Here is a 25291-nt window from a genome sequence, read left to right as displayed (position 1 = left end):
ATTACCTTCCCTCCCGTCCCTGTGTTAAGGAAGCCAGGGCCACGGGCTCACTCTGGGCTCCCGGAGAAAGAGCAGTGCGAGCCGCAGCAAGCGGTCGATGCTTGGAAAAGAATTCAGTTCCCCTAGTTTCATCTGTTCTCATCCAGGACGATTCCCATTAATTTTTAAAAATTTTGCCTTTTCCTCCAAAACTGGTTTAGCTCGGTGGATAGAGCATCGGCCTGTGGACTGAAGGGTCCCAGGTTCGATTCCAGGTTCGATTCCGGTCAAGGGCATATACCTTGGTTGCGGGCACATCCCCAGTAGGGAGTGTGCAGGAGGCAGCTGGTCGATGTTTCTCTCTCATCGATGTTTCTAACTCTCTATCTCTCTCCCTTCCTCTCTGTAAAAAATCAATAAAAATATATTAAAAAAATTTTTTTTTGCCTTTTCTAGCAATTAAAATGTCAGCTAGTTGCTCCGAAGACATGGCTCGCCGTCAGAAAGTTTCACAAGGAGGAGTTAATATTTAATGCATTCCAATGGAACATTCATTCACTTTTTTCCCCAAGCGTTGACCTTTCTACCCCACGGTGCTGGTCATGGGCTATCAATCACAGAGCCTTGTAGTTATTTCTCACTCAGAGGACTGGGAAGGGGGGAAGCAGCGAAGTAAAAGTTGGGTTCTTTGTTTCCATGTGGAAGAAAAGGCAGAAGGAAGGGATTTCTGTATCATTTCTATTTCAGGTAAATTCAATGACTTCAAAACACGGCAGATTCTAAGAAATTCCACATTCTTCTTGGTCAACCAGGACACAGGAATAGGAACAAGGGTAGGAAAACGGCCAGAAAAAGGCCCAATCCAACTAAGATTTTTTTGGATGGTGATGTTGAAGAGGCCCTGTTTGCTTGTTCCTTTGTGTTTCCTTCATGCCCACACGCGATCTGACATTACTGGGATCACAGACAAGGGGGCTTGGGAGGAGAATGAGTGTCATCTTTTGGGGATAAAGCCTGATTTTCAAAGTTTGGAGCAGCTTCTACCCTAGAGAGATTTGAGTTCGATGTTGTTTTTTAAAACTATTTTTTTCTTTTATTTCAAGGCCAATGAAATACTATAATGAAGAAATGGAGATAAATGGCCTTCAGAAACAATGCAACTGGGCTAAGGCATGGCTGCAAAACTAGAAGGAACTGCTTAGTTGGATGAAATGAGATGTTTGTTTCACAATAACTCCAAAGGCTTTGATGGGGTGAGGGGAGGTGCAGACATTTCGTGACTTTGAAGTAGATTTCAGTGTCGTTTTGTACATGGGTACAAGCTCCATAGCTATGGGTGGCCCCCAGTGGAGCTGGTTGTGCTCAGGTGTCAACATACCAGGTGTCAAAAACAGTTTCTACTTTTTGCCCAGCTGGTGTGGCTCGGTGGTTGAGCATTGCCCTATGAACCAGGAGGTCAGCGTTCAATTCCTGGTCAGGGCACATGCCCGGGTTACAGGCTCGATCCCCAGTAAGGGGCGTGCAGGAGGCAGCCGACCAATGATTCTCTCTCATCATTGATGTTGCTATCTTTCCCTCTCCCTGCCTCTCTGAAATCAATTAAAAAATATATTAAACAACAACAACAACAACAAAGTTTCTACTTTTCTAAAAACTAGAGTTAACCCCGTGAACAGGTTTCATGTCACCTTCCCCTTTCTCAGAGTTCTCATTAGAATTGCCAAGGGCAAGGGAATCGATTTCAGAACTGTTTTTTTCTGGGTATTAAAATAAAGACGAAAAGTTTCCCAACTTTTTAAAGTCTACATTTATGGCAGAAAATGGGCTTCAGTCTTTGGGATTTGTTCCCAGAAATAGATCTACGTTCTTGGCAAAGTCCAACGCATTCTTGGCTATTTTGGTCACATGGGCTGCTCTGTGCCCGTCCTGCCCTTACCTCAGCAAGCGCATCCCAGCCGTGGCGCCCAGGTAAATGTGCGTGGATCCCTGCAGGTGGGCTGGAATCTGCTCCTTGACTTTTTGCATGCAATCCTCGAAGGCTTTGGGGGCGTCTTGGGGGTTTTTCCCATAGCTGGAGATCCCAGAGCCTAAAGAGCAAGCAGTCAGCACTTCTTAGCAACCTCAGGAACCGACAAGAGCAGCACAACTTTCAAATAAAAAACCAATCAGCTTTGGAAATGAATAGGTTTCAGTAGGTGGATGTGCTAGGTGCCGTGATGATTCAGCTCCCAAAATAGGAAGGAGGGAATTACAAAGGTGAAAAAACTGAGCCAGGGTGGAAAAATTAACCTGCTTAAAAAAGTTCTTGAATTGGTAAAGGGGTCAAATATACGGTAATGGAAGGAAAGGACTTTGGGTGGTGAGCATGCAGTAGAGTCCACAGATATCAAACTATATTGTGTACACCTGAAATTTATGTCATGTTAATAATCAATGCTACCTCAATAAATTCAATTTTAAAAATATACCCAGACCTCACCTTCTAGAGAGCCTCAGTCTACCCTTATAGCAGGCTGCCTTAATAAATGCACTTTTACAAAAAACATTCTCGTTTTAGAAATTTCAAATGTAAATAAAAGTAGGGAGAATAATGCAGCGAACCCATGCACCACCTCCCAGCTCCAACAATGATCACCTCTTACTTCACCTGCACCCCCGCCCCCATTCTCTCCTCAGAAGCAAACCGCAGACATGATATCTTTTCATCCTGTGAATATTTCAGTATGCATCACCAGAGACAAGAGTTCTTTTAAAGAGGCATAGCCACCACCCACTATTATACCTATAAGAACTTAAAGTCGCCCTTTAACACAGTCAAATATCTAGTTAAGGTTCACATTTGCTCTTTGGTCATATTTCCCCCTCTCCCCCCTTTCTCTTTCTCACTTTCTAGTTTATTTGAATTAGAGTCCAAATAAATCCCACCCATTGCAGTTGGTTGGTAGAGCTCTAAGTCTCTCTTAATCTCTTAATAGAGGCTGTGCGTCTCTATTTTTTCTTGGTAATTCAAAATTTTCCCCCCCTCCCAATTTAATTTGGCTTGTAGAGTTCCCCACAGCCTAGAAGTTGCTGACCGAATCCCCATGGTTCATTTTTAACATGTTATTTGGTCCCGGTTTTTCCTAGAAATTGGTAACTGAATGCTGAGGCTTAATCAGATTCAGGCTTGAAACAAGAATTCTTAGGGATGAGTGCGTACTTCCAATAAGAGGTGCCAGCGTCTGGCTGTTTCTCTTTGGGCGCAGGCACCAATGGTCGCTGCTGAGACCCATCGGCCCAGGAGGGCCTGTAAAATGGTGATATTTTCTACCTGAAATGCTGTCGTGGGAGAAGAGCTACACCACCATTAACTATTTGGTTACCCTACAGTACCGTTTGGCCAGAGAAGACAGGCTAGGAGCTTGATTCTGTTCCTTTATTTACCAGCTTAAAAATACAGACTGCCTCTCCAATATCTTTCTAACTTCGTCAAAGAGGGATTTTTATTTATTTATTTTGTATGTTAGGAACATATACTGATAAAGGTATATTTGATGTGTTTCAATTCATTGCAGTTATTCTTACTGAGCCTTCTTCAGTTGGCCCTGCGTCCTCTGAGATCTTTGCTTTCTGACATGGGAAGATGTGTCAATGACCTTATATACTTCCTGCCCCAGATCTGGGCTCAGCCATTTCTCCAAGGAGCCCTGGCTGCTTTTATTGAGTAATGGTATTCAGCACCCAAAGTTTGGGAGCTACGGTGCCCACTGTAAGTTTTCTCAGAGGACAGACCTCAGGAAAACTTTATTTCCAGAGAAAAATGTATCATGAATTCTTGTTGGTGCTTCTAATTCAAAACTACAGGTTTTTACTGAAATTCTTTGATTTTTCTACCCTTATCTTCTTTTTTCTATGCTACCAATCCCGTTTGCTAGCACTCCAACTTAACAACTCATTTGCTTTACTTCACAGTCCACACACAAGTCTCAGTATGACAACACCGCACTACCACCAACTGTATCATCATTGAAAACAGTCTAAGATTATTTTAAAGCTCTTTCTGTCCTTGGGGAATATCCCACTGGGCATGGACAGTGTCCAGAAATAAAGCTTTCTTGAAATACATATTTTGTCTGCCTATTGGCTGTGGCTGCTTTCATGCTCACATGGTAGAGTTACATAGTTCTGTCAGAAACCATGTGGCCAACAAGTAAAGAGTATTTAGCACCTAACTCTTTACAGAAAACGTTTGCCAGTTTGTCTTAGGCCCCTCCATCCAACTTCCTGTGCCCAAATCAAATTCCTCCATCCCTGCAAGTCCCCAGCTGACTGCACAGGGAAATGGTACCATCACCTGCAGTTACCAGCTCCGAACTGATGCTCAGGCACCATCAACCCGGATGCCTCACATTGAATCTGTCCTTAATTCTTGTTGGCTCTCCTTTCAAAACAGCTCTCCAATCTGAGCCCACCTCACCCCGTCCCCCAGAGCCATTCCAGACCAGAGTTTAACCTCAGCGCTGCTCGCATTGGGCCAGGTAACTCTTTGCAGAGGTTGTCTCGTGCCTTGTGCGATGTTTAGCTGCATCTCCGTCCTCTACCACTAGGTGCCAGCACCAACCCCAGCTGGGACCATCGAAAATGTCCCCAGACAAATGTTCCCGGGGGTGGATGGAACAGGGGGAGGGGGCAAAATCCCCCCATGCCCAGAAGCACCTGTCCAGGCCAGACCATCACAGCATCATGTCACCCGCACTGTTCTAATAGCCCTGGCTTCCCTGCTTCCAATCTTAGCCTATCACTACGTGTTCTGTATCAACAGAGGGATCCATTAAAATGGTAAGTCATAAGTTGGGAGGGTTGTGGGGGGTAAGAGATCAACCGAAGGACTTGTATGCATGCATATAAGCATAACCAATGGACACAAGACACTGGGGGGTAGGGGAGGCCGGGGGAAGGTCAAGGGGGGAAAAAAAGGAGACATATGTAATACTCTTTGTAATAATTTAAGCAATAAAACAAAATTTTTTTTTTTTTAAAAAAAGGTAAGTCATAGCATGTTAGTTCCCTGACCAGAACCTCCCACTGGCTTCCCAATATACTTTGCAGAAATTGCACTGGAGTCGAAGTCAGAGCCCTACTGTCTCTCAAGCCACGAGTTGGCCTGGCTACAGCTTTGGTCTCCTCTCTCCCTTCCTCTTCCTCATTCTGCTCCAGCCACTCTGGCCCCTTTGCTTTTCCTGGAAAATGCCGAGCAGCTTCTACCCTTGGCCTTTTCTCTCGCTCAGAATGTTCTTCCCTCAAAAACCTGCATGGCTCACTCTCTTGTCCCACGTTCGTCTCTGCACACTGTCACCTCTTTTGTTCTTCCCCGAAGATCATGTCTAAAATAGCACGGCCACGCTCTAGCCACCCGCCTGGCTTGATTTCTCTTCGCAGAACTTCTCCCTGACATATCACATATCTGTTTATTATCTATCGCCTTCATTAGAATGTACATTCTGTAACAGAAGAGCCTGTATATTTTGTTTGTTTTAGAATTCCCAGTCTTTTATATATATATATTTTTTTTATTGCTTAAAGTATTACAAAAAGTATTACACATGTCTCCTTTTTTTCCCCCCCGCCCATGACAATCCCCTGGCCTCCCCTACCCCCCAGTGTCTTGTGTCCATTGGTTATGCTTATATGCATGCATACAAGTCCTTTGGTTGATCTCTTACCCACCCCCCTCCTGCCCTCCCACCCTCCCTGGCCTTCCTGCTGTAGTTTGACAGTCTGTTCGAGGCAGCTCTGCCTCTGTATCTATTTTTGTTCATAAGTTTATAATGGTCTTCATTATCCAGAAATGAGTGACATCTAGAATTCCCAGTCTTAAGAAATGTTACTGGCAAATGGCAGGTACCCAGTAAACATTTATTAAATAAAAGAATGAACTAATGAATCAATCAATCAATCAATGAGTTTTTCAAACCAACATGCAACTCTATGGGAAGGGGGCCGTTTGCTCCCGGCTGCAGCAAACAAACTACATTCTGCTAGCGCTGGCCTCTGGATGGGGACTGGTTAGCAGCCTTGCTAGGATGTCCACACTTGGACCATCCGAGCATGTCACCTGTTTCCATAAGGTCCCGTCAGCCTCCTAGAGGGAAAAGAGACTGGGCTCATGGGCTCATGGGATACTGGGATTCTCACCCCCAAGAACAGAGTGAAAACTGTATTCCAATCTGGGGACGGAGGGGCGGGCAGACGACACAAAACTTACTCCAGGTGGGACAGCAGCATAAGACACACGTGTCTGAGCAAAGGGTGCTGTCAGCACTGTAGTGGCTGGTCCCTGGGGGAACGCTTGAAGGGGTTTCCATGGAGGAGAAGGCTCCAGTGGCGTTTAAGGAGGTTGTAAGCACTGGTGTAAAGGGAAAACATGAGTGTCCCTTGTGGGAGAAGGCAGCACCAGGCATGAGTGCTGCCCACAGCGAAACAGAGGAGGGGTGTCAAGGAGGCAGTCCCCCCCAAGAAGGGCTCCACACCAGCACGGGGACCAGCACCCAGGGAACTCCCGGAAAAGAGCAGCAACCTAGACAGACACACACCAGGGCGCCCCTGAGAAAGAAATTTCTGAGGGCCCAGGCATTCGGGAAACACAGCTGGGCAAGCAAGCATTCAACATCCCCTCGGATTGCCTAAGACGGGAGAGTCCAGGGGAAATTTGCAATTGAGAAACCAGAAACCCAAATTATCCTTGGAGAAGCCACATGTCCTCGAGGGGGTGACACTTAACCAGACTTCAGCTCTGTGATTAAGCTTTCCTTTGTGGTCCTTGGGTCGTTCAGGGTATATATGGATCACTGAGGCTGCCGTGATCAAAGGAGGGGAGACCCATTTATGGAGGTGGTGTGGGCTCCATGACCCCGCTCCTCCCCTAAATCCCGCCCTGGATGGGCCAAGGCCCCCACCCCTGAGAGACTGCCCGTGTTCCTTCCCATGACAGTCTCACGTCTCCCTACAAGTCAGAGGGACGTCAGGGCTGACTTGGCTACCTTGCTTTTCCGGGTCGAACAGACCTTATAACTCCGGCACAGAAAACCTAAAGGGCGATGCCCCGTGAACAGTAATAGCTAACACGGTTTGAGTGCTCAGTGTATGCCAGGCGTTTGCTACCTGCTTGACATATATTATGGCATTTCATCTTCAAATCTCTCCTATGGGGGAGGCTTTACTATTGTTGTGCTTTGTATTTGAGAGATGAGGGGGTCAAGATGCAGAGAGGTCCGATACCTGTGCAGAACTCACACAGCCGGGATGAGGGGAAGCCTTAATCACTATTCTCCACTCTCCTCTCTTCTTGAAATGGGTGGTCTCTCTTTTCTAAACAAGCATCCTGGGGCCTCTTTCCTGCCTGGAGGGGAGAGCTGCTCAGACATCAGGAGAACAGAGATGGGATTTCTGGCTCAGGTCGGAGCAAGGCTACTGCTGCCTGTGCCATGTGGACAAGCAGCACCCAGAAAACATCCGACTTTCTTGTTGTAATGATCCCAGAGAGGGGCCACGCAGACGCCCTTCCAATAAAGACTTACCATCCCAGACGCCAGAACTTCAGGGTTTGCCTCAGCTGTAGAGAGCTGCTGTGCTCTTTCCAGGGTGACAACATCCGAAGACTGGAGGTGACAGGGTATGGCTACCCAGCCACTCCAGGCCATTTCAGCCCAAAGAAAACTACGATCGGCTGAAGCTTTGCCAGGCCTGCGCTGTACTTTATTGCTCTTCTGTCTAATGCTTCTTCTTACCTCCTCCTTCAACAGGTGGGGATCTCCAGTAACTACCTGGTCTCCTTAACTTAAACTTAACTGTGACACCTATGCATCATGGTAGACGAGGCCAGGGTGCTCTCCACAGCAGGGCAGGTGATCCGCATTCACCCTGGTCTTCAAAAGAAGACTGTTAGGAAAGGCTAACTCTGCCTCTCAACTTTTTCTTTTAAAAAATATTTTTATTGATTTCAGAGAGGAAGGGAGGGGAGAGAGAGATAGAAACATCAATGATAAGAGAGAATCATTGACCGGCTGCCTCCTGCACACCCTGCAATGGAGATTGAGCCCACAACCTGGGCATGTGCCCTGACCAGGAAGAGACCTGGTTTGTAGGTTGATGCTCAACCACTGAGCAATGCTGGCCAGGCTGCCTCGCAACTTTTTCAATGCCATGACCCCCAAGACATTCAAATACTTGAGCAGCTCATTGAGAGAAATAAAGGGCCGGAAGGACTGATCTGGAGTCTCTAAGCTATGAGTATATCTGTAACGCAGACAGGACACCCTGATTGGGAAGCTCTAGCCACCTCAAGATCAGAGTGCGCTAAAGTGACTGGTTTTTAAAGAGGCTCACACAGACGCACGCTCACAAACTGGGCTTGACTATGCAGACTAAAGATTTCATTGTTTAAGGCAAAATTATAAAATGTCTGATAGAAGAATATCTTTAGGACTACAGGATAGGGAAGAATTTCTTAAAATATCCCAAAGAGAAAGCCATCAAGGAGAAGATTGATAAATGCACTTCCATAAAAATGAAGAATTTCCATTCATCAAAAGACATCATGAAGAAACTAAAATGACAAACCATACCCTGTGAGATGATATTAGCAACAACATAATAACAGGAGAAAAGCATTCATATTCAGGATATGAAAGATGAGCAACAGCCCTAGCCGGTTTGGCTCAGTGGATAGAGCATCAGCCTGCGGACTGAAGGGTCCCAGGTTCGATTCCGGTCAAGGGCACATGCCTGGGTTGCTGGCTCGGTCCAACGTGCAGGAGGCAGCCAATCAATGATTCCCTCTCATCATTGATGTTTCTCTCTCTCTCTCCCTCTCCCTTCCTTTCTGAAATCAATGAAAATATATTTTTTAAAAAATGAGCAAAAGACATGGGGCAGGCATTTCACAGAAAACAAAAGTGGTCAGAAATATCTAAGAAGATACTCAACCTTATTAATAACCAGAGAAATACAAATGTCCATCAACAGGGAAAATGATTGAATACTGCTACTCATATCAACAGAGATGAACCTTAAAACCCGGTGTTAGTGAACAAAGCAAATTACAGAGGAATAAATGTTTGATGCTATTTAACTAAATATGTATTTGATTCCGTTTTTCAAAAGCAGGAAAAACCAAATACATTAGGACAAAAGTATGTAGCAGAACAAGGAAACAGTTAATATAAAGTTCAGGATATGTTGGGGGAGGCAGGGAGTTGTGTGGAGGGTCATTAAAGATGCTAATAATGTGCTGTTTCAGGGGTGGCAGCTCATGGGCCAAATCAAAGCCATCATCTTTTTTTTTTTTTTTTGTACAGCCTGTAAGATAAAATAGTACTTACTTTTTTTTTTTTTTTTTTTTTTTTTTTTTTTTAAGAATAGCTTATTGATTTTGAGAGAGAGAGGAAGAGAGAAGAGAGAAACATCAATGTGAGAGCACAACATCCATCGGCTGCCTCCCGCCTGCCTCCGACTGGGGATTGAGCCCGCAACCTGGGCATGTGCCCTGACCCGGAATTGAACCAGAAACCTCACGGTGCACAGAACAACATCCAACTGAGCCACACGGGTCAGGGCAGTTTTTACATTTTAAAATGGTGGGCAGAGGAGTTAAAAGAAGAGTAAAGAGTATCTTGTGACTTGTGGAAAGTTCAGGGTCCATCCATAAAGCTCTACTGGAACAGAGCCATGCCTGCTTGTTTCTGTACTGTCCATCTCCCTCCACCCCCCTCCCCACACCCCACACACCTGCTCGGAGACAACTTGTCTCCCGTGTTCCTGCATGTTTTATGAGCACAGACACTGATTGCCTTTGTTCTGGATTATTTTTCAAGGATGTTTGCAGAGCGAACGGGCTCAGCAGACAGAGAAAAGCTGCACCCAGAGCAAAAGGCAGGCACGCTCAGTGCCCTTGATAAATGTTTCAGATTCCCTAACCTCAGGTTTCTCTTCTGTAATCCAACCCACTGCGCGAGCAGATCCTGTCTGGCCCTCTCTGCATCATCCTCAGAGAACCAGCCGATGAAAAGGAGCTGATACTCTGGCTGCTGCTATTGCTGCGAATAACAAAATGCCTTTATTTGTGACGCAGGAAGCTTGCGTCTCCCACCAGCGTCCATGAAAGAGCCGCAGGTAACGTCTCAGACCACTCGCAGCTCTTGACATGCCCCCCAAACCTGTGTGGGTTTTGTTGTTGTTGTTGTTCCACTTATTTATTTATTTATTTATTTATTTAAAAAATTCTTTATTGTTGAAAGTATTATATATGTCCTCTTCCCCCCCCCCCAATTGACCCCCTCCAGCCCACTCCCACCCCTTGCCTTCGCCACCCTATTGGGTTATGCACATATGCATGCAAGGTCTTCGCAAACCTCTGTGTTTTACAGATGAGAAAACGGTGGCCCAGAGAAGGGTGGTGACTGACGCAAGGTCACTGCTACTGATAAGTAGCAGCAATAGCATGAGATCTCATCGTTTCCTGGCACCCAGTCCAGGCAGCTTCTCGGGACCCCTCCCGGCCTTCAAGGACACAGGACTCTCCCTTGGCCTCCCTTTGGGCCTCCCAGACCCACTCTGGGCCTTACCTTTCACACTGCATTTGCTGGTTTGGCTGACCACGCCGGTATTATTCTCCTTCTCCGCTGGCCACTGATACACATAGACTGTGGTTCTGGAAGACCCGGCATCGAGCACGATTCCATACTGAGAACAGCGGGGGAAAGGGGTCAGAATGGGCTGGGCTTCTCTGAAAACTCCTTTCCCCAGGGGCCCCCGGACACTCTCAAGAGCTTAGTCCACACTGCTTCATGCAGGGAAGGGCTGACTGAGAAGAAAAAACTATTTGCTCCAAACCAGTGCTGTTGCCTGGGACTGTGGGGGGAGAAGGGGCAGAGGGAGGTAGGGCTGATGTTCTAGGGCACGGTTCTCAGCCGTGGCCACACATTAGAATCACTTGGGGAGCTTTGGGAACTCCCAACGCCAAGGCCGTGCCCCACAGCCATTCAGTCAGAATCTCTGCAGTCCTTAAAGCTCCCTTGGTGACTGATTCCTTATGCAGCCCAGGCTGAAGCACAGTGCTCCAAGGACCCTGGATACAAAGACAGGCCCGTGAGTCCCCTTCATCCAGACCTCTGAGGTCGGGGACAGAGCCACCGGGGCTCAGGAGGGAAATGAATAGTCAGTCACCTCCTGCCCTCTACGCTCCAAACTTGCAGGCCTGTCATCCTGGAATAAACAACCAAAGGGAAACTATAGGGGGATGTGTGCACAAGGGAGACACGTTACTGCCTGAATCAGCCCTCAGAATTAAAGTATTCATCTTTTTTTCTTTTTTAGAAGATATTTCTATTGATTTTTAGAGAGAGAGGAAAGGAGAAAGAGAAACATCGATGTGAAAGCAGAACACCCATCGGCTGCTTCTTGCACGCCCCCTACTGGGAATCGAGCCTGCAACCTGGACATGTGCGCTGGCCGGGAACCGAACCAGCAACCTTTTGGTGCAAGGGATGACACCCAACCTACTGAGCCACACCGGCCAGGGCCAGACACGTGCCTTTAAAACAACACAGGAACATATTGTACATAGTCTTTTCCAATGCTTTCTTCTTACTTAAGATGATATGAACATTTCTCCCTGCCAATATAGCCATTTTCAGTACATTCCGCACATCCACTGTGAGATTTACAATAATTTATTGAACTGATTCCAGACATGTAGGAGGTTTCCAACTTTCTACTACACAAATTTTTGCTTCATTTGAAATGGGACCAAATAATAAAAAATGCTGCTCCGGCTCCTGACTCCCAGCTTCTCTGTGACATGAGTTAGAACATCCTGTGTTCACTGGTATTTGAACTTGGACAGCCCTTCAGTCTGATAAATGTTGGTCAGGATCCTGACCTGACACCTTCCACGGCGAATAAGGGAGGCATTGTTCACCACCCGTCCCAGAGTCCCAGCAGAGGCTCGGCGAGGGATTAAAGTGCTGGTCAAAACCCGAAGGCAAGAGGGAAAGCAGGCACTCGGGAGGTCTGAGCTCCACATTATGTTTGCTTCCCCCCCCCCCCCCCCCGCCACTGTGAAGCTGATCAGCACCCCAGTACCGGCCCTTCCACGCCTGGTGCTCCCCGTGAAATGGAGAGAGAGAATAAGGGAACAGTGACTCCCTCCGGGGGTACCTGCCTTTCCCCAAATCTCTGTTCCAACCCTTCTCAAAGCAAGCGTTTCCCTGTGTACGAAGCCCGGGACCGCTGGGCCTGGGTCAGAGAGAAGGAAGAACATCCATTCTCATGTGGAATCAGCTGGAATCCAGTTCTCATGGGGGCGGGGTGGGGGGGGAGCCAGAGACTCCACTTGGTGAGCCTGGAGAGATGGCAGCCCCCGGGGCACCTGCTGGTGCGGGGACAGGGGTCAGCCTTGAGGCCCAGCGTGACTGCTAGTATCACCCAACCGCCTCCACCATGGTTCACTGACATTTTCAAAAGTGGGAAAATGGGTCTTTGACCAGTTTTCAGAGCTCATTTGCTTTGATCAGTGGAACTCAATGTGGTTCCAGGGAGGCGGGAGAGGGAATGCATTTCATTCAGTTCAGCCAGGTGGGTGATGCTGGGATGAGAAACAGTAAGGAATCCGCTGTCTAATGTAGCTTCAGAGAGAAACAGGGCTGGAATGTGAGTTAACCCACAGTGAACAGTCTTCCTCGTGGACGCCATGGTCCAAAACGTAAGGACTGTGTGAGCTTCTGGCAAAAGCAAAAGCAGAGGTCATGAGTTCAGCTTTCTCAGACTGCTTTATTATTAGTAGTAGCAGTCGTATTACTATGTCATCATCATTGCTGTTACTATAAGAGAATAATAGTAAGTATTTACTTAGTACTTATCATATGCCAGGCACTGCACCAAGTGCTTCCATATGACTGCGTTCATCATGCAGGTGTTTTCATCATCCCCATTAAACAGATGGGGAAACCAGGGCTCACAGGGTCACTGCCCAAGGTCACAGAGCTGGGAACAAGCCTGGGTCTCATAGACTCTCAAACCTGTACTCCTAGTCCCCACGCTTTCATCGGGTTCCCAGGAAACCGAGTCTAGCAGGTGCCTGTTTAGTCAATAGGTCCCTGAGCCAGCCTGGCAGACTGACTGTTCAGACAAAAAGTCCCTGTAGGCAAACTCCTGGCTAAGTGGGATGCACGTCTGGCTGGAGAGGAGGTGGTCCAAGTTGGACAAGGAGCCCAGGCTTTCTGGGAAGGAAGAAACCCATGATCCATCCTTTACTCTCCAAGGGGCAGAGCAGGTGGGCCACAGGCACCAGAGATGCAGGCTGCGGGTCCCAGCTTGATGGGGGTTAGAAGGAATGGTTTCAACGCAGAGGGGCTCAGTGGCTGTGCTTCGGAGGGTAATGGCCAAGCAAGGGAGAGTGGCCCAACATGTCACAGCAGAAAAGCCGCGCCCTGGAAACCCTGAGACTGTGCGGGCCCCTCCCTCTCCAACAGTGACATCATGCGGCTGCAGGGCGAGGCCTGGGGTATTGATCACACGGGGCTGAGCAACTCCAGCTTCCGGACAGTTGCTGATGGGAGGTGGGGATGTGAAGGCTCGGGAGGAAGATCCTGGACTTGATACTAAAGCCAGCGGGGGCTGAGTGAAAGGAACAGTGATGTCATCATGTTTACACTTCGAGCTGGTAGAGCAGGTCAGACCAGTAGCAGTGAGAAGGGGACTGGGGGACATTTCGACCCTTAACTAAGTTTTACAAGTTCCGCTCTTAAACTCAGGCAAACCAAGGTTAGGAAAGCCCTGGTTGGATTGAATTGCCAGACACCATGACCTTTCATGAGGGTCTTGAGGAGCATCCCATGCCCCCGTCCCCCCGCCCCTGCCCCCCAGGCCATGGTGGAGCTGGCCCCTCCTAACCAACTGTCAGGTCCACACAAAGGAAAAGGGGGCTCCAGGTATGACAACATAAACATGACAATGAAAAAGCCCTCATATTCAGTCAACCCTCCCCCCACACCCCCCTTCTCCCTGCCAATCCCGCCCCCCCTCCCCCCCCCTACACACACAGTGAGAGGAAAGATCGCTGGCGCCCTGAGAAAAGCTGCATGTGGACGTTCTCTTCCAGGCCTGTCCTCCTCCTGGCTCAGCTGGCCCAGAACGTGTGTCTTTTCTCACGTTAATGGGCCCGGTGAGGCAGAAGGGGCCTTCTGAGCCAATATCCCAATGTTACACAACTTCCTGCCTCTGACAACTGCGCCTGGGCCTGAAGCAAGACTCTGCAGAGATTAAAAAGCCCCTCCTTGAGCCCTGGCCGGGTGGCTCCGTTGGTTAGAACATCTTCCCGATACGCCAAGGTTTAGGGTCCAATCCCCAGTCAGGGCACATAAAGAATCAACCAATGAATGCATGAGTAAGTGGGACAATGAACTGATGTTTCTCTCTCTGTCTCTCAAATCAACAAATTAAAAAAATTGTTTCTAAAAAAAAGCCCCTCTTTGAACTGTGTGCTAATGGGTGAGGGTGTGTCTTCCCACCTTCCCAAACCCTTGCCTGAGGCCAATGCTCTACTCTTTCCTTCCTGCTACACCAGTCCTGCTATGTCCCCTCTGTGTAACTGCGGGACGCCATTTGCCCTTTCTGTTCTTCCATTTCCTCCTCTGCAAAGGGGGGTAATCATTACTGTATCTACATGGAACAGTCACGGAGGTTCCTGCCACGGTCCCTCAGACCTTACCACGGTGATGGCCAAACGTGCGCTTTCCACCTGCCTGCAGACACTCTCTAGTGGCCTGAGCCAACCCGGGCACATAATGTGCCAGAAATACTAGAGTTAACGTTCCCCAGGGAGCAGTCTCTCAACCGATGAGTGATGGGTGTTGGTGTGTAAATACGCCCAAGAGAGGGATAGCTGGGAGGCAGGTGTTCCATATGCCCCTCCCCCTCTGTAGAGGACAACCCTGCAGTGGGTTCTGCACTGACTTCCAGGCATCCCCAGCAGGACTGAGCCCCAGGAGCCCAAGGGGTAACCTGCTGGGTCCCAGGCCCTCCAGTGGCTGCTTTCCTCCCGTCTCACTTCCCCATCCCCTCCCTGTGCTTCCTGGGCCATCTTCAGATGACCTGCTTGCACTCAGATCTTAGGTTAGGGGGATCCACCCGAGACAGTAACATTTAACACGGGTGACCCTCTCCTTCCATGGTGCCCTCCGTATGCCTCAGGCTCCACTTTTCAGTTCACTCTTCCAGTCTTCCAACTCCTCATGTCCCTCAGGCTGAACAGAGGACTTGCCTCTCACCTCCCAGAATGAGTGGAAGCCAGCAGCCGGCAACCACCTTAACCAGCCCATGCCTCACTTTTGAAGGGCCTGAGGGGTGATTTTACAAATGAAGGCTTTTGCCCTGCCCATCCCATCCACCTGTCCTTTTCCCACCCCTGGCAATTCCACGAAGTACAGAGCCTTGTGCATCTGTAGGTTGACTGTAGGCGGTGGGACAGTTCAGACCCACATCCATGCTCTGTCTACACTCTCTGCAGACCCCGAGCCAAGGCAATAGTAGTTTCTTACCTTTAAAAACTTCTACTTCAAATATAGCCATTGGCCAGTCACTAACAGTAGGAAGATGCAGAAGGACTTGTGAGGCCAAGTATAAATGCTAAAGGGGATCAAATAGCCCTGGTCGGTAGTTCAGTTGGTCTGAGCATCATCACAATACACCAAGGTCTAATCCCTGGTCCGGGTACATACAAGAAGCAACCAATGATGCATAAATAAGTGGAACAACAAATTGCTGTCTCTCTCTCTCTCTCTCTCTTTCTCTTTCTCTCTCTCTCTCTCTCTCTCAAAACAATCAATCAATAAATGAAAGTCAAATAACACAGTTGAACTTGGCCCCTATGTCTCTCCAGCTAAAAAGGGTTTTTAACTGTTTTTTTTTAAGTATGTTTTTATTGATTTTAGAGAGAGAGGAAGGGAGAGGGATAGAAACATTGATAAGAGAGAGACATGGATTGGCAGCCTTCGGCATGCCCCCTAACAGGGATTGAGCCTGCAACCCAGGCATGTGCCCTGAGCAGGGATTGAACCGGGGACATGGGTCAACGCTCAACCACTGAGCCACACCGGCCAGGTGGTTTTGACATTTTTAAAGAGTTAAGAAGACAAAAACAAAAGAGGGTATGTGTAACAGAGATTATAAATGGCCCTCAAACCCTAAAATACATACTATTTAGCCCTTTACAGAAAGTTTGCTGGCCTCTACCCACGGGGCAGAAAGGCTCAATGACTCTGCCTGCCTTTCATGGGACAGGCCCTTGTGGGATCACCACCTGTCATCCTTACAGCCAAGGCTGGGGCGATATTCATGATTCTCAGCCTGCCAGAAGTCACCCAGGAGGCCATCTAGGATGGACTTATTTATCAAGGGCTGAGAAAGGTCTCTGGAAGAGAGCATAAGGTCGTGAGAGATTTTTCCGGGGGGAGAGTTAGAGGGATCATGGCACATTTCTAGGCCCAAATACAGTTCCTGGAGATCTTCTCAAGTCCTTGAATTTTTGTTTCTCCAGGCCAGGCCAGAGGAGGAGCCTGGGTCTCCTGGTCTCCACTCATGATCAGGGAGAGATGTGTGCTCTGGGGAGACGGACAAGTTGGTAAATCTTTGGTAGCCATTTATTATTGGCCACAAAGTCTAGCTTTGCTTCCAATAGTCAGGGGTCAAAGCAAGAACCACACGGTCCTTGGGAAAGGTGTCACCACAATCAAACTGGAGCCTCGAACATCACAAACCCAGCATGTCCGGCCCTTCTCCCTTGGGTCTCACACTGTCTTCCCAGGCTCCAGCCGGAGGCAGGGAGAATGCTCTTTTTCTAACTCATGGCGTTAGAGTAAGTGATGTCATAGCCCATTGCTCCCATTCCGTGCTGATCCCTTCACGCTTACCTTCAGTCCGGGAAGGAGGACCTCTTTCTGGTGAATCTGGATGAGTGTGATGGCCACAAGGACCACCACGCTCAAAATCAAGACCACCAAGGCGATGACGACTGGCGTGCGGGACAGGGCCTTGAAGCCTGAAACGGGAAGACCCAGAAGACTTACGAGGGGAAACGCAGGAACAAGACACGAGTCTTCTTTGCAGAACCCAGGAACTGGGTGCATAGCCGTGGGCACCAGTCACTTCTGGCTTTAGTGAGACCCACACGCTTAAGGTGGAGAAGCAGCTGGGTTCTAATACCCACTTATCTTTCCTCCAAAGAGTGGACTTAAACCGTGTTTGCATGGCTTTAGTTTTCTGGTATTTAGTTTTCTGTAGTATCATATTAGTTATATATGTATTAGTTTCTAATATATTTATACATATGTTATATTTATACATTTTACATTACACATATACATATATCCATATGTTGTATACAGTATTATATTAGTTTTCGGTATGCATAGTTTAGTTTTCTGGTATTTCTCAAAGTATGTTATGCATATTACTGGTTGTCCCTGAGAAGATTTACAATAACATTTGTTTCAGTGCAGATTAGAAAAATATGGGTTTTCCATTAAAGCAGGTAATATTTCATTTAAAATTAATCTCAGATAAATAAGAAGAAATTAATATGGTACTTCAGATATAATTAATGATTTACTACATGGTGACTTATTGTGGAGCAAATGATAACATGTCTAAATTTCTACAGCATTTGGGTTCCCAATAAGAACTCACACTCAGTTATGCTTGCTGTGTCTACAGTGAAGGCACTAGGTCTCCCTACATCTTCACCAACAAAGACGAACTAGACCCCAATCCACATGTCTCGTCCAAAAGGGATCATGTAATCGCTGGGATTTGTATTTTAATCATAACATGTAAACTCTATCTACCCATTTAAAAGCAAAAAAAAATGAATAAATAAGCACATGAATACTCTTAAATTAAATATATAGACACTAAGTAAAGATCATTATATAATTGCATGTATGGTATAATATATGATGTATATACATATCTATAATAATAAATTAATAATATGCCAATTAGACCAGACAGCCAAACGACCTTCCAGACGTCATTCCAGACATCCTTTTGGACAAAGCTGCCATGGCAGGGGCCGAGGCAGAGGTGGTTACGGGCAATCAGGCAGGCAGAGGCAGTTAGGGGCAGTCAGGCAGGCAGGCAGAGGCAGTTAGGGGCAATCAGGCAGGCAGGCAGGCAGGCAGGCAAGTGGTTAGGAGCCAGCAGTCCCGGATTGCGAGAGGGTGCAGGCCAGGCTGAGGGACCCCCTGTGCTCAAATTTTGTGCACCAGGTCTCTAGTTGTATAATAATACATAATGTATCATAATGAACTATGTCTATTAAATTTAAACTAATATTGCTTAACTGAATGATTACAAGATTAGGTCTTAACAAACCAGTGTGGGTTCATGAAAGTTTATTGCTGCCCCATCTGATCCCCTGCTGTGTAGACACTGCCGCAGACGTTTCCTAATGTCAAAAGTGGTTACTTAACAAACAGCCTCATTCTTCTACCTTGTAACTGGGAGTGAAAACTGACACAGCATCAATGGAAGGCAATGTGTCGGTATTTACTGACGATAATTGCAAATAGGCCTACCATCTGACTTGCAATCCCACTCCTGGGAATGTATTCCACAGAAGGAGCCCCACGTGTATAAAACGACACGCAGTTACTCTAAGCTGACTCCTTTGTAGTAGCAACCGAAGGGGGCCAACCACCATGGGTGACCTTCAGGTCCTAGATCACTTTTCTGATGCTGGAGACCACCAGGAACCAGTTTATCCACAGAGACAAAGTCTTGTATCAACTTTTAAAGAAACCACCTGTCAGTGTCAGTTGAAGGGATTTCCCCCCCTAACAAGACATAGTGGAGGTTTAATCTGCCAGGTTAAACTTGTCCTTTGGGAGGAATGTAACAAGTTAGTCTGTACGTGTGATGTTACTGGATCTGTGTTAAACCTGGAGATCAAAGTAAATCAGCTCCTTAAATACAATTTCCCTTTAAAGAAAAAGAAAAAAATTGGTATAAATTCCCCCCACTAGCCGACAATCGTATCCTTTTGGAAGACAAGAATACCCAATGTAGGGGCACAACATCTGGCCACAGGAGGAAGGCGGGTGGTGGGTAAGCAGTCTCCTGACCACAGCCACACGCTAGCCTCCCCAGTCCTCCGCGCTTCAGCAGATTTGGGGTAAAAGGCTATGATTACCTTAAGCAAACACTTGCCCCAGCAGAAAAGTCTATCACGAAGCAAAATGGACTAGACCAGGTCTCATTCATTTAGGGAACAGGGCCCACGGCTGTGCTATCATTAGGGCCGGACACACACTGTAATTACCAAGTGCCGACCTGGGAGAGGACAGGCCAGAGGCTCCCGAACTTTCATATGAGCAACCGCAAAGAGTGCTCCAGGGCAGGCAGGTGGGGCAAACATGGAAGTTTGTGTGCACGTTTGTGTGTGTGTGTGTGAGAGAGAGAGAGAGAGAGAGAGAGAATTCTGCCCATGTGCCTGCGGGAACATCAGCAGGAACAATGCTGACCATGCTGGGGGCTGGAGGATGCTGTAGGCGCTGTGCCAGCAACAACGCTTGAATGGGAATAGAGCAAAGCTCCAAGCACTTTGAAGTTCGGCACAAAATCCACATTATTCTATAGCAAACCTCACACACCGTTGGGTAAGGGAAACCACAAGGGCCAAATGAATGGATTATGCAAACCGGAAAAACCATTTAATCGAAACATGCATGTTAGCCCTTGTTTGGTGTCGCTTGGATGAAAAGCATTACTTTTCTGCGAGGAATGCCTGTGGTGAGAGCCGGTGAGCAACGCTGGCATCAAGCTCAAGAGGATGCACAGCCATGTGCCGGGCCGGGCGGGGGATGAGGAACCCGGGCGGGCGCGGTTCTCCTGCGATGCGGGGAACCCCGCAGGCCGCCCGCTGCCGTACTAACCTGCGTGCTCGCAAGGCTGGCGGGTCAGCACCGTGAACATCTTTCCTCCCAGCTGCAGGCGAGAACACAGACGGTCATGTTTCCAGGGCGCCTGGCTCAAGTTCAAAACCCTCGCACCGGTTAAAGCACAGACCCACTTCCTCCCAGTCCAAACCTCACGGCGGGGGTGAGGGTAGAGGTGGCGGGGGCGGGGGCGGGGGGGGGTGAACCTAGAACTTCAGAGATAGACCCAAAGCCGGGGCTTAAATTCCAGCGTCACCTCCCCAGATGCAAGGGAAAGGGTTACAACGGGCTTGCTGGGTTTTCACATTGAAAACAATCAGAACGGAGCCTGTCTTTTCCTGCAGAATCCGCCACCTGTCCGCAGCCCCCGGGCCGCACAAGTCTCTCCAAAGCGCGCCGCAAGCGGGTTTCTGTGTGGTCGCGGCCCGCGAGCCTGGGGTCCTCCTTCCAAGACCCAGAGGCGTATCCTTAGCTCCGGGCTGGGAACAGCTGCGAGAGGATGTGGGGCCCCCGGAGCCAGCGCCCCAGGATCCGGGAGGCCCCAAGCCCCACGCGGTCACAGGCACCTGAGCGCCCAGCGCATCTCCGGACCCGCAGGGGCGCTCGGCTCGGTGAAGGCGAGCCCGCCTTTCGGGGCTTGGCGGGGACCCCCTCCCAGCCGCCCGCCCAGGATTTGGAGTTCGGGTCCCTCGGTCCCCCCTTCCGGCCTCTGCGGAATCCGATTACGCTCCTTCCCTCCCGGCTCTCAGCCTGACGAAGCTTCCCGCTCCTCCCTCCACGGGTCAGACGCGGGGCTCCCCGTCCTCACCTGTGCGGGGCGACCGAGGAGGCGCCGGGGCTGCCGCAGTGGCAGCGGGCGGCCAGCGGGCAGGCTTCTGCGGAGGCGCCGGGGGCGGGGCGGGCCGGGGCGGGGCAGCCGCGCGGGGGCCGCCCCCTCGGCCGGGTCCAGGCTGGGCGCCTCTTCACCTTGGTCTTGCAGCGCACTCCATCACCAGGACCCAAGTGGAAAGGAGTGGGGCTGGCGAGGCCTCGGGGGTGTGGGGTGGGGGAGGGGGGAGGGAGGGGGGAGGGGAGAGGGGGAGGGGGGAGGGGGGAGGGGGAAGGGGGTGGGAATGGGGGGGAGTGGGGGGAGTGGGTGGAGGTGGGGGGAGTACTCTGATCGCACCGGGGCCTACACTGGGAAAGGGAGGAGGTGCCACTGCCTGCCTCCCCCTTCCCTCTGTCAAGGCCAAGAACCTTTCTATTTCTCTTTTGGTTTCCTCCACCTCCCCCCCAAGCCTAAGTGAGGGGGCAGAGCAGAGATGGGACACTCCGTGGGCGCGCACAGGTGGGCCCTGTGCTCCAACCTGCCGTGGATGCAGGCCAGCCAGCACCTGCGAAGTTGGGGAGGCGGAGAGGAGGCAGACAGGTTTCTAGGTCACCTGGACCGAAAACACCAATTAATGCAGAGACATATTTCTCAAATACAGGGGTGGGCAAAAGTACTTTAAATTACCAGCCATTGTTACCTAAAAACACGAATCATAAGTAAGGATATGGAATAATAAGAAGAAGACAAATAATACAAATAAGCAATTAATGAATAAATAAGACAAGAATAAACTGTTTCACGTACCCACAAGTGTCAACCTACTTTTGCCCACCCCGTACCTTAGCAGATCTGCCCTGGCCGTGCCCAGGGACCTTCTCACTGGTCACTGAGCAATGCTCTCCCCTCCCCCATTTTATATGGGTGTCATTAGGCCAACAATTAAGACAAGCACTGCCTGGGAGAGGCCAAAGGGGAAATGACAGAAGTGCAGCATGGGGGCTGCAGAGACTCCAGTCCCCAGGAGTCTGTGGTTCAGGCAGCAGCAGGCAGCCTCCTGACCCCTGAGTGACCCCAGGGCTCCTTGCAATGATCCCAGCAAGAGGCCCCTCCTGTGGCTCCTGATTGTCTGGAGGAAAGAGCCGCAGCCTCTGCTATATCCCGGGCTGCCTGCCCTCTGCTAGAGCCAGGCCTGGAGCTGAGCTCAGAGGGTTCCAAGCTAGAGTGTGTGTGTGTGTGTGTGTGTGTGTGTGTGTGTGTGTCTGTGTGTGTGTATGTGTGTGCATTTTTAAAATGTTTTAAAAATCAAATCTGTGGTGTAATATATATGTGCGTCTTTATTAAGCCATTAAGTGATGAGATCCAGCAGCAGATCGTATGCTATGAGTGTAGGGATATTTTAAAATATTTACCATAACTGTAAGGTGATATGAAATATCTGTGATTACTATTGGTGACAGTCACAGCTCCTGCCAATACCATTGAGCTTTGTTGACTCCATTCATAAGGGAAATGTTCCATTTCCTGAAAATAAAGGTAAATTTTTCCCCATGCAAGGATACAAGCCCCCTGCCTTGTGTGTGTGGACCCAGGGTAAGGACCGCTAGACTGATCTTCATAGCAGAGGTGTGGGGTTCCTGCTCAAAATCTTTTGACGACTCATTCAATGAGCTGCCTACTGAAATAGGCCCAAATTTAGCCTCGCATCAAAGACCCACTTTACCAATAAGTATCTTCTGCCTTAAAAAAGGACATGAATGGTATTTTATTTTCTATCCTTTTGCCACTTGCCTTTTTCATTCACAGGGGTTCTTTCCCCCTCAGATTTGTTGTTAACATGTAGTTATCTGCCCTAGCTGGTTTGGCTCGGTGGATAGAGCATCAACCTGCGGACTGAAGGGTCCCAGGTTCGATTCCTGTCAAGGGCACATGCCCGGGTTGTGCTTCGGGCTGGATCCCCAGTGGGGGGTGTGCAGGAGGCAGCCAATCAATAATTCTCTCTCATCATTGATGTTTCTATCTCTCTCTCCCTCTTCCTTCCTCTCTGAAATCCAATAAAAATATATTACAACAAAACCAAACCAAAAAAAACATGTCGTTATCTATAGATTCAGTAAAAAATAAGCTGCATCCTATTCTATTGTATAAATAAACCAAGTGCACTGGGCTTTTCGGTATTTGTGGATATTTGGATTGTTCTCATTTTTTTGGTAAACAATGTATTGGATTTATTCTTGTTATTTTTAAATAACTACAGTATTTTTTAAATTTTAGTTTTAATTTTTATTGCATTCATTATTGAGAGCTACAACCCACGAAAATAAAAGCTCTCTGGGATCCTCAGAACTTCTGTTCTAGGCCAATTCTACCTGAGTCACATGCTAAGCCTTTTCCTAGAATTGGGCCCTGTCTATGCCAGGGGCTGGGCAGCCACGGCTCGCCCAACCCAATCCTTTTGGGGGGGGGGGCGGCGAGATTTATAAGCAAGTGCCTCACGTGTTCCCTGGGCACCAGTTTCTATTGTAATCTCTTTCCATCTTTTATCACCTGATTTGGGGAAATGAAATTCTGCACCCTTAGCTGGAATATGTCTAATTTCCTTCTCCACTTGGCTGGCTTCAATTTATCTTTTTCTTCACTGCCTGATTGGTTTCTGCATTCTTTTCATAGTTTTCTTGTCTGTCAGCCACAATTCTGTTGTCATTTTATGAACCGTCCTCTCTCCACAGTGTGCCTTTGTTGGCCATTACAGCTAATTTTGTTCTTACTTTTATTTCCTTCTTCCACTTTTTAAATGCTCACTGTTCTTTTTCTAACTTCTTGAGCAAAATGGTTAGCTTATGACCTCATTTAACCTTAACTGCCTCCCTACAAGCCCTATCTCAAATACAGTCACACTGAGGGTCAGAGCTTCAGTTTCGGGTGATACGATGTAGTCCATAACCTCTACACCTGTATCTCCTTCTCTGAGTCCTTCCGTCTCTCTCTGTCTCTGCCTCTCTTTCGTGGGCACTTTAAAAAAAATCACTCTGCAGCCCTAGCCACTTTGGCTCAGGGGATAGAGGGTGGGCCTGCAGACTGAGTGGTCCCGGGTTTGATTCCAGCAAAGGGCACATTCCCAGGCTGTGGGCTCGATCCCCAGTAGGGGGCATGCAGGAGGCAGCCAATCAATGATTCTCTCTCATCATTGATGTTTCTCTTTCACTCTCCTTCTCCTTTCCTCTCTGAAATCAGTAAAAATATATTTAAAAAAATAACTCTGCCTGCACTCAGGTTTATTCACTAATATATTATATAGTAAAATGATAATAAAGTGTCTTTTCATCTAAAAAAAATTATGCCTGATACCCACCCCAGTGGTTTTGATTTAAGTCAGTATTGCTATTACTTTATAACTTTGTTTGTGTTTTTTACTTCTTCAGAAATTATTAATATTTTTAGTAAAATTTTTGCTTTAGAAGTTTTAGTTTTATAGGAAAGTTGCCACCATATCACAGAGTTTCTGCAAACCTCATACCTAATTTTCCCTTGCAACGTTACTCTTCTTTCCTCCTTCTCCATTCTGTATTTCTAAGAAGGAAGTCCCTCTTAGCACTGTACACTTAAGGGGTGGGGAGTTATGTCCCACCTCCTTGAGGGCAGAGGAGCTACATAAATTATTTAGGAATTTTCTGTACATGAGATTTAGTGATTCCTTTTACATTTAATTATTACATTTACCAATTTCTTTGCTTTCCATTCATTGCTTCTTTAAAAATTTTTTTATTATGGCCGTGACCATTGTGGCTCAGTTGGTTGGAACATTGCCCTAGGCACTGAAGGGTTGTGGGTTCGATTCCTGGTCAGGGCACATACCCAGGTTATGGGTTCAATCTCTGATCAGGATGGATGCAGGAAGCAACAAATCAATGTTTCACTCTCACATTGATGTTTCTCTCTCCCTTTCTCTCTCTAAACTCAATAAAGAAATTAAAAAATAAATACATACATAAAATACTTTTTATTATGTAAATTTCATTAATATATAAAATAAAGAAAATAGTGTAGTGAACTCTAGTTTCAATAATTAACACTTTGTCAATCTTGTTTCTTCTACAGTCTCCCAGTCCACATTTTTTTCCTGCAGTATTTTGAAGCAAATATCAGATATGTCAATTCCCTGGCAAACTGACAGAAACATAAAAAAACTCCCATTCCCTTCCACATAACTGAGTTAACAGTAACAATATCATCTAACAGGTGCCTTTTTATGGGTTATTTGAATCGGGATCTAAATAATGTCCATACATTACATTTAATTGCTCTATTTCCCAAGGCTTATTATTATTATTATATTATTGTCCACACTCCCCGCCTCCTCCGTCCCTCCCCCCCACCCCCCGCCATGTCATTGATTTACTGGACAAACTAGGCCATTGGCCAAGACTTTCCCATATTCTGGATTTGGCTGATTGCTTTCGTGTAGTGCCATTTATCAGTAAACCGATAGTTAGATGTAGAAGCTTTATTGGGTTCAGATTCAATTTATTTTGAC

General features: G+C 47.7%; 1 protein-coding gene across 2 annotated transcripts in view; it reads right to left on the bottom strand.

The window, feature by feature from the left end:
* Positions 1-20830, bottom strand: part of ENTPD3 (ectonucleoside triphosphate diphosphohydrolase 3) — a 29809-nt gene extending 8979 nt beyond the window's left edge. For both annotated transcript variants that reach the window (XM_036333243.1, XM_036333245.1), the window contains exons 1-5: positions 20758-20830; positions 19947-19998; positions 16926-17053; positions 10581-10698; positions 1916-2066 (exon numbers count right to left, since the gene is read on the bottom strand). In XM_036333243.1, the coding sequence (XP_036189136.1) occupies positions 1916-2066; positions 10581-10698; positions 16926-17053; positions 19947-19986 (437 nt within the window). In that variant the 5' untranslated portion in view covers positions 19987-19998; positions 20758-20830. The remainder of the gene's footprint in view (positions 1-1915; positions 2067-10580; positions 10699-16925; positions 17054-19946; positions 19999-20757) is intronic.
* Positions 20831-25291: the final 4461 nt, after the last annotated feature.

The sequence above is a fragment of the Myotis myotis genome, unplaced genomic scaffold (assembly GCF_014108235.1).
Source record: "Myotis myotis isolate mMyoMyo1 unplaced genomic scaffold, mMyoMyo1.p scaffold_m19_p_13, whole genome shotgun sequence".
NCBI classification, from domain to species: Eukaryota; Metazoa; Chordata; class Mammalia; order Chiroptera; family Vespertilionidae; genus Myotis; species Myotis myotis.
This window is presented reverse-complemented; position numbering and strand designations above follow the sequence as displayed.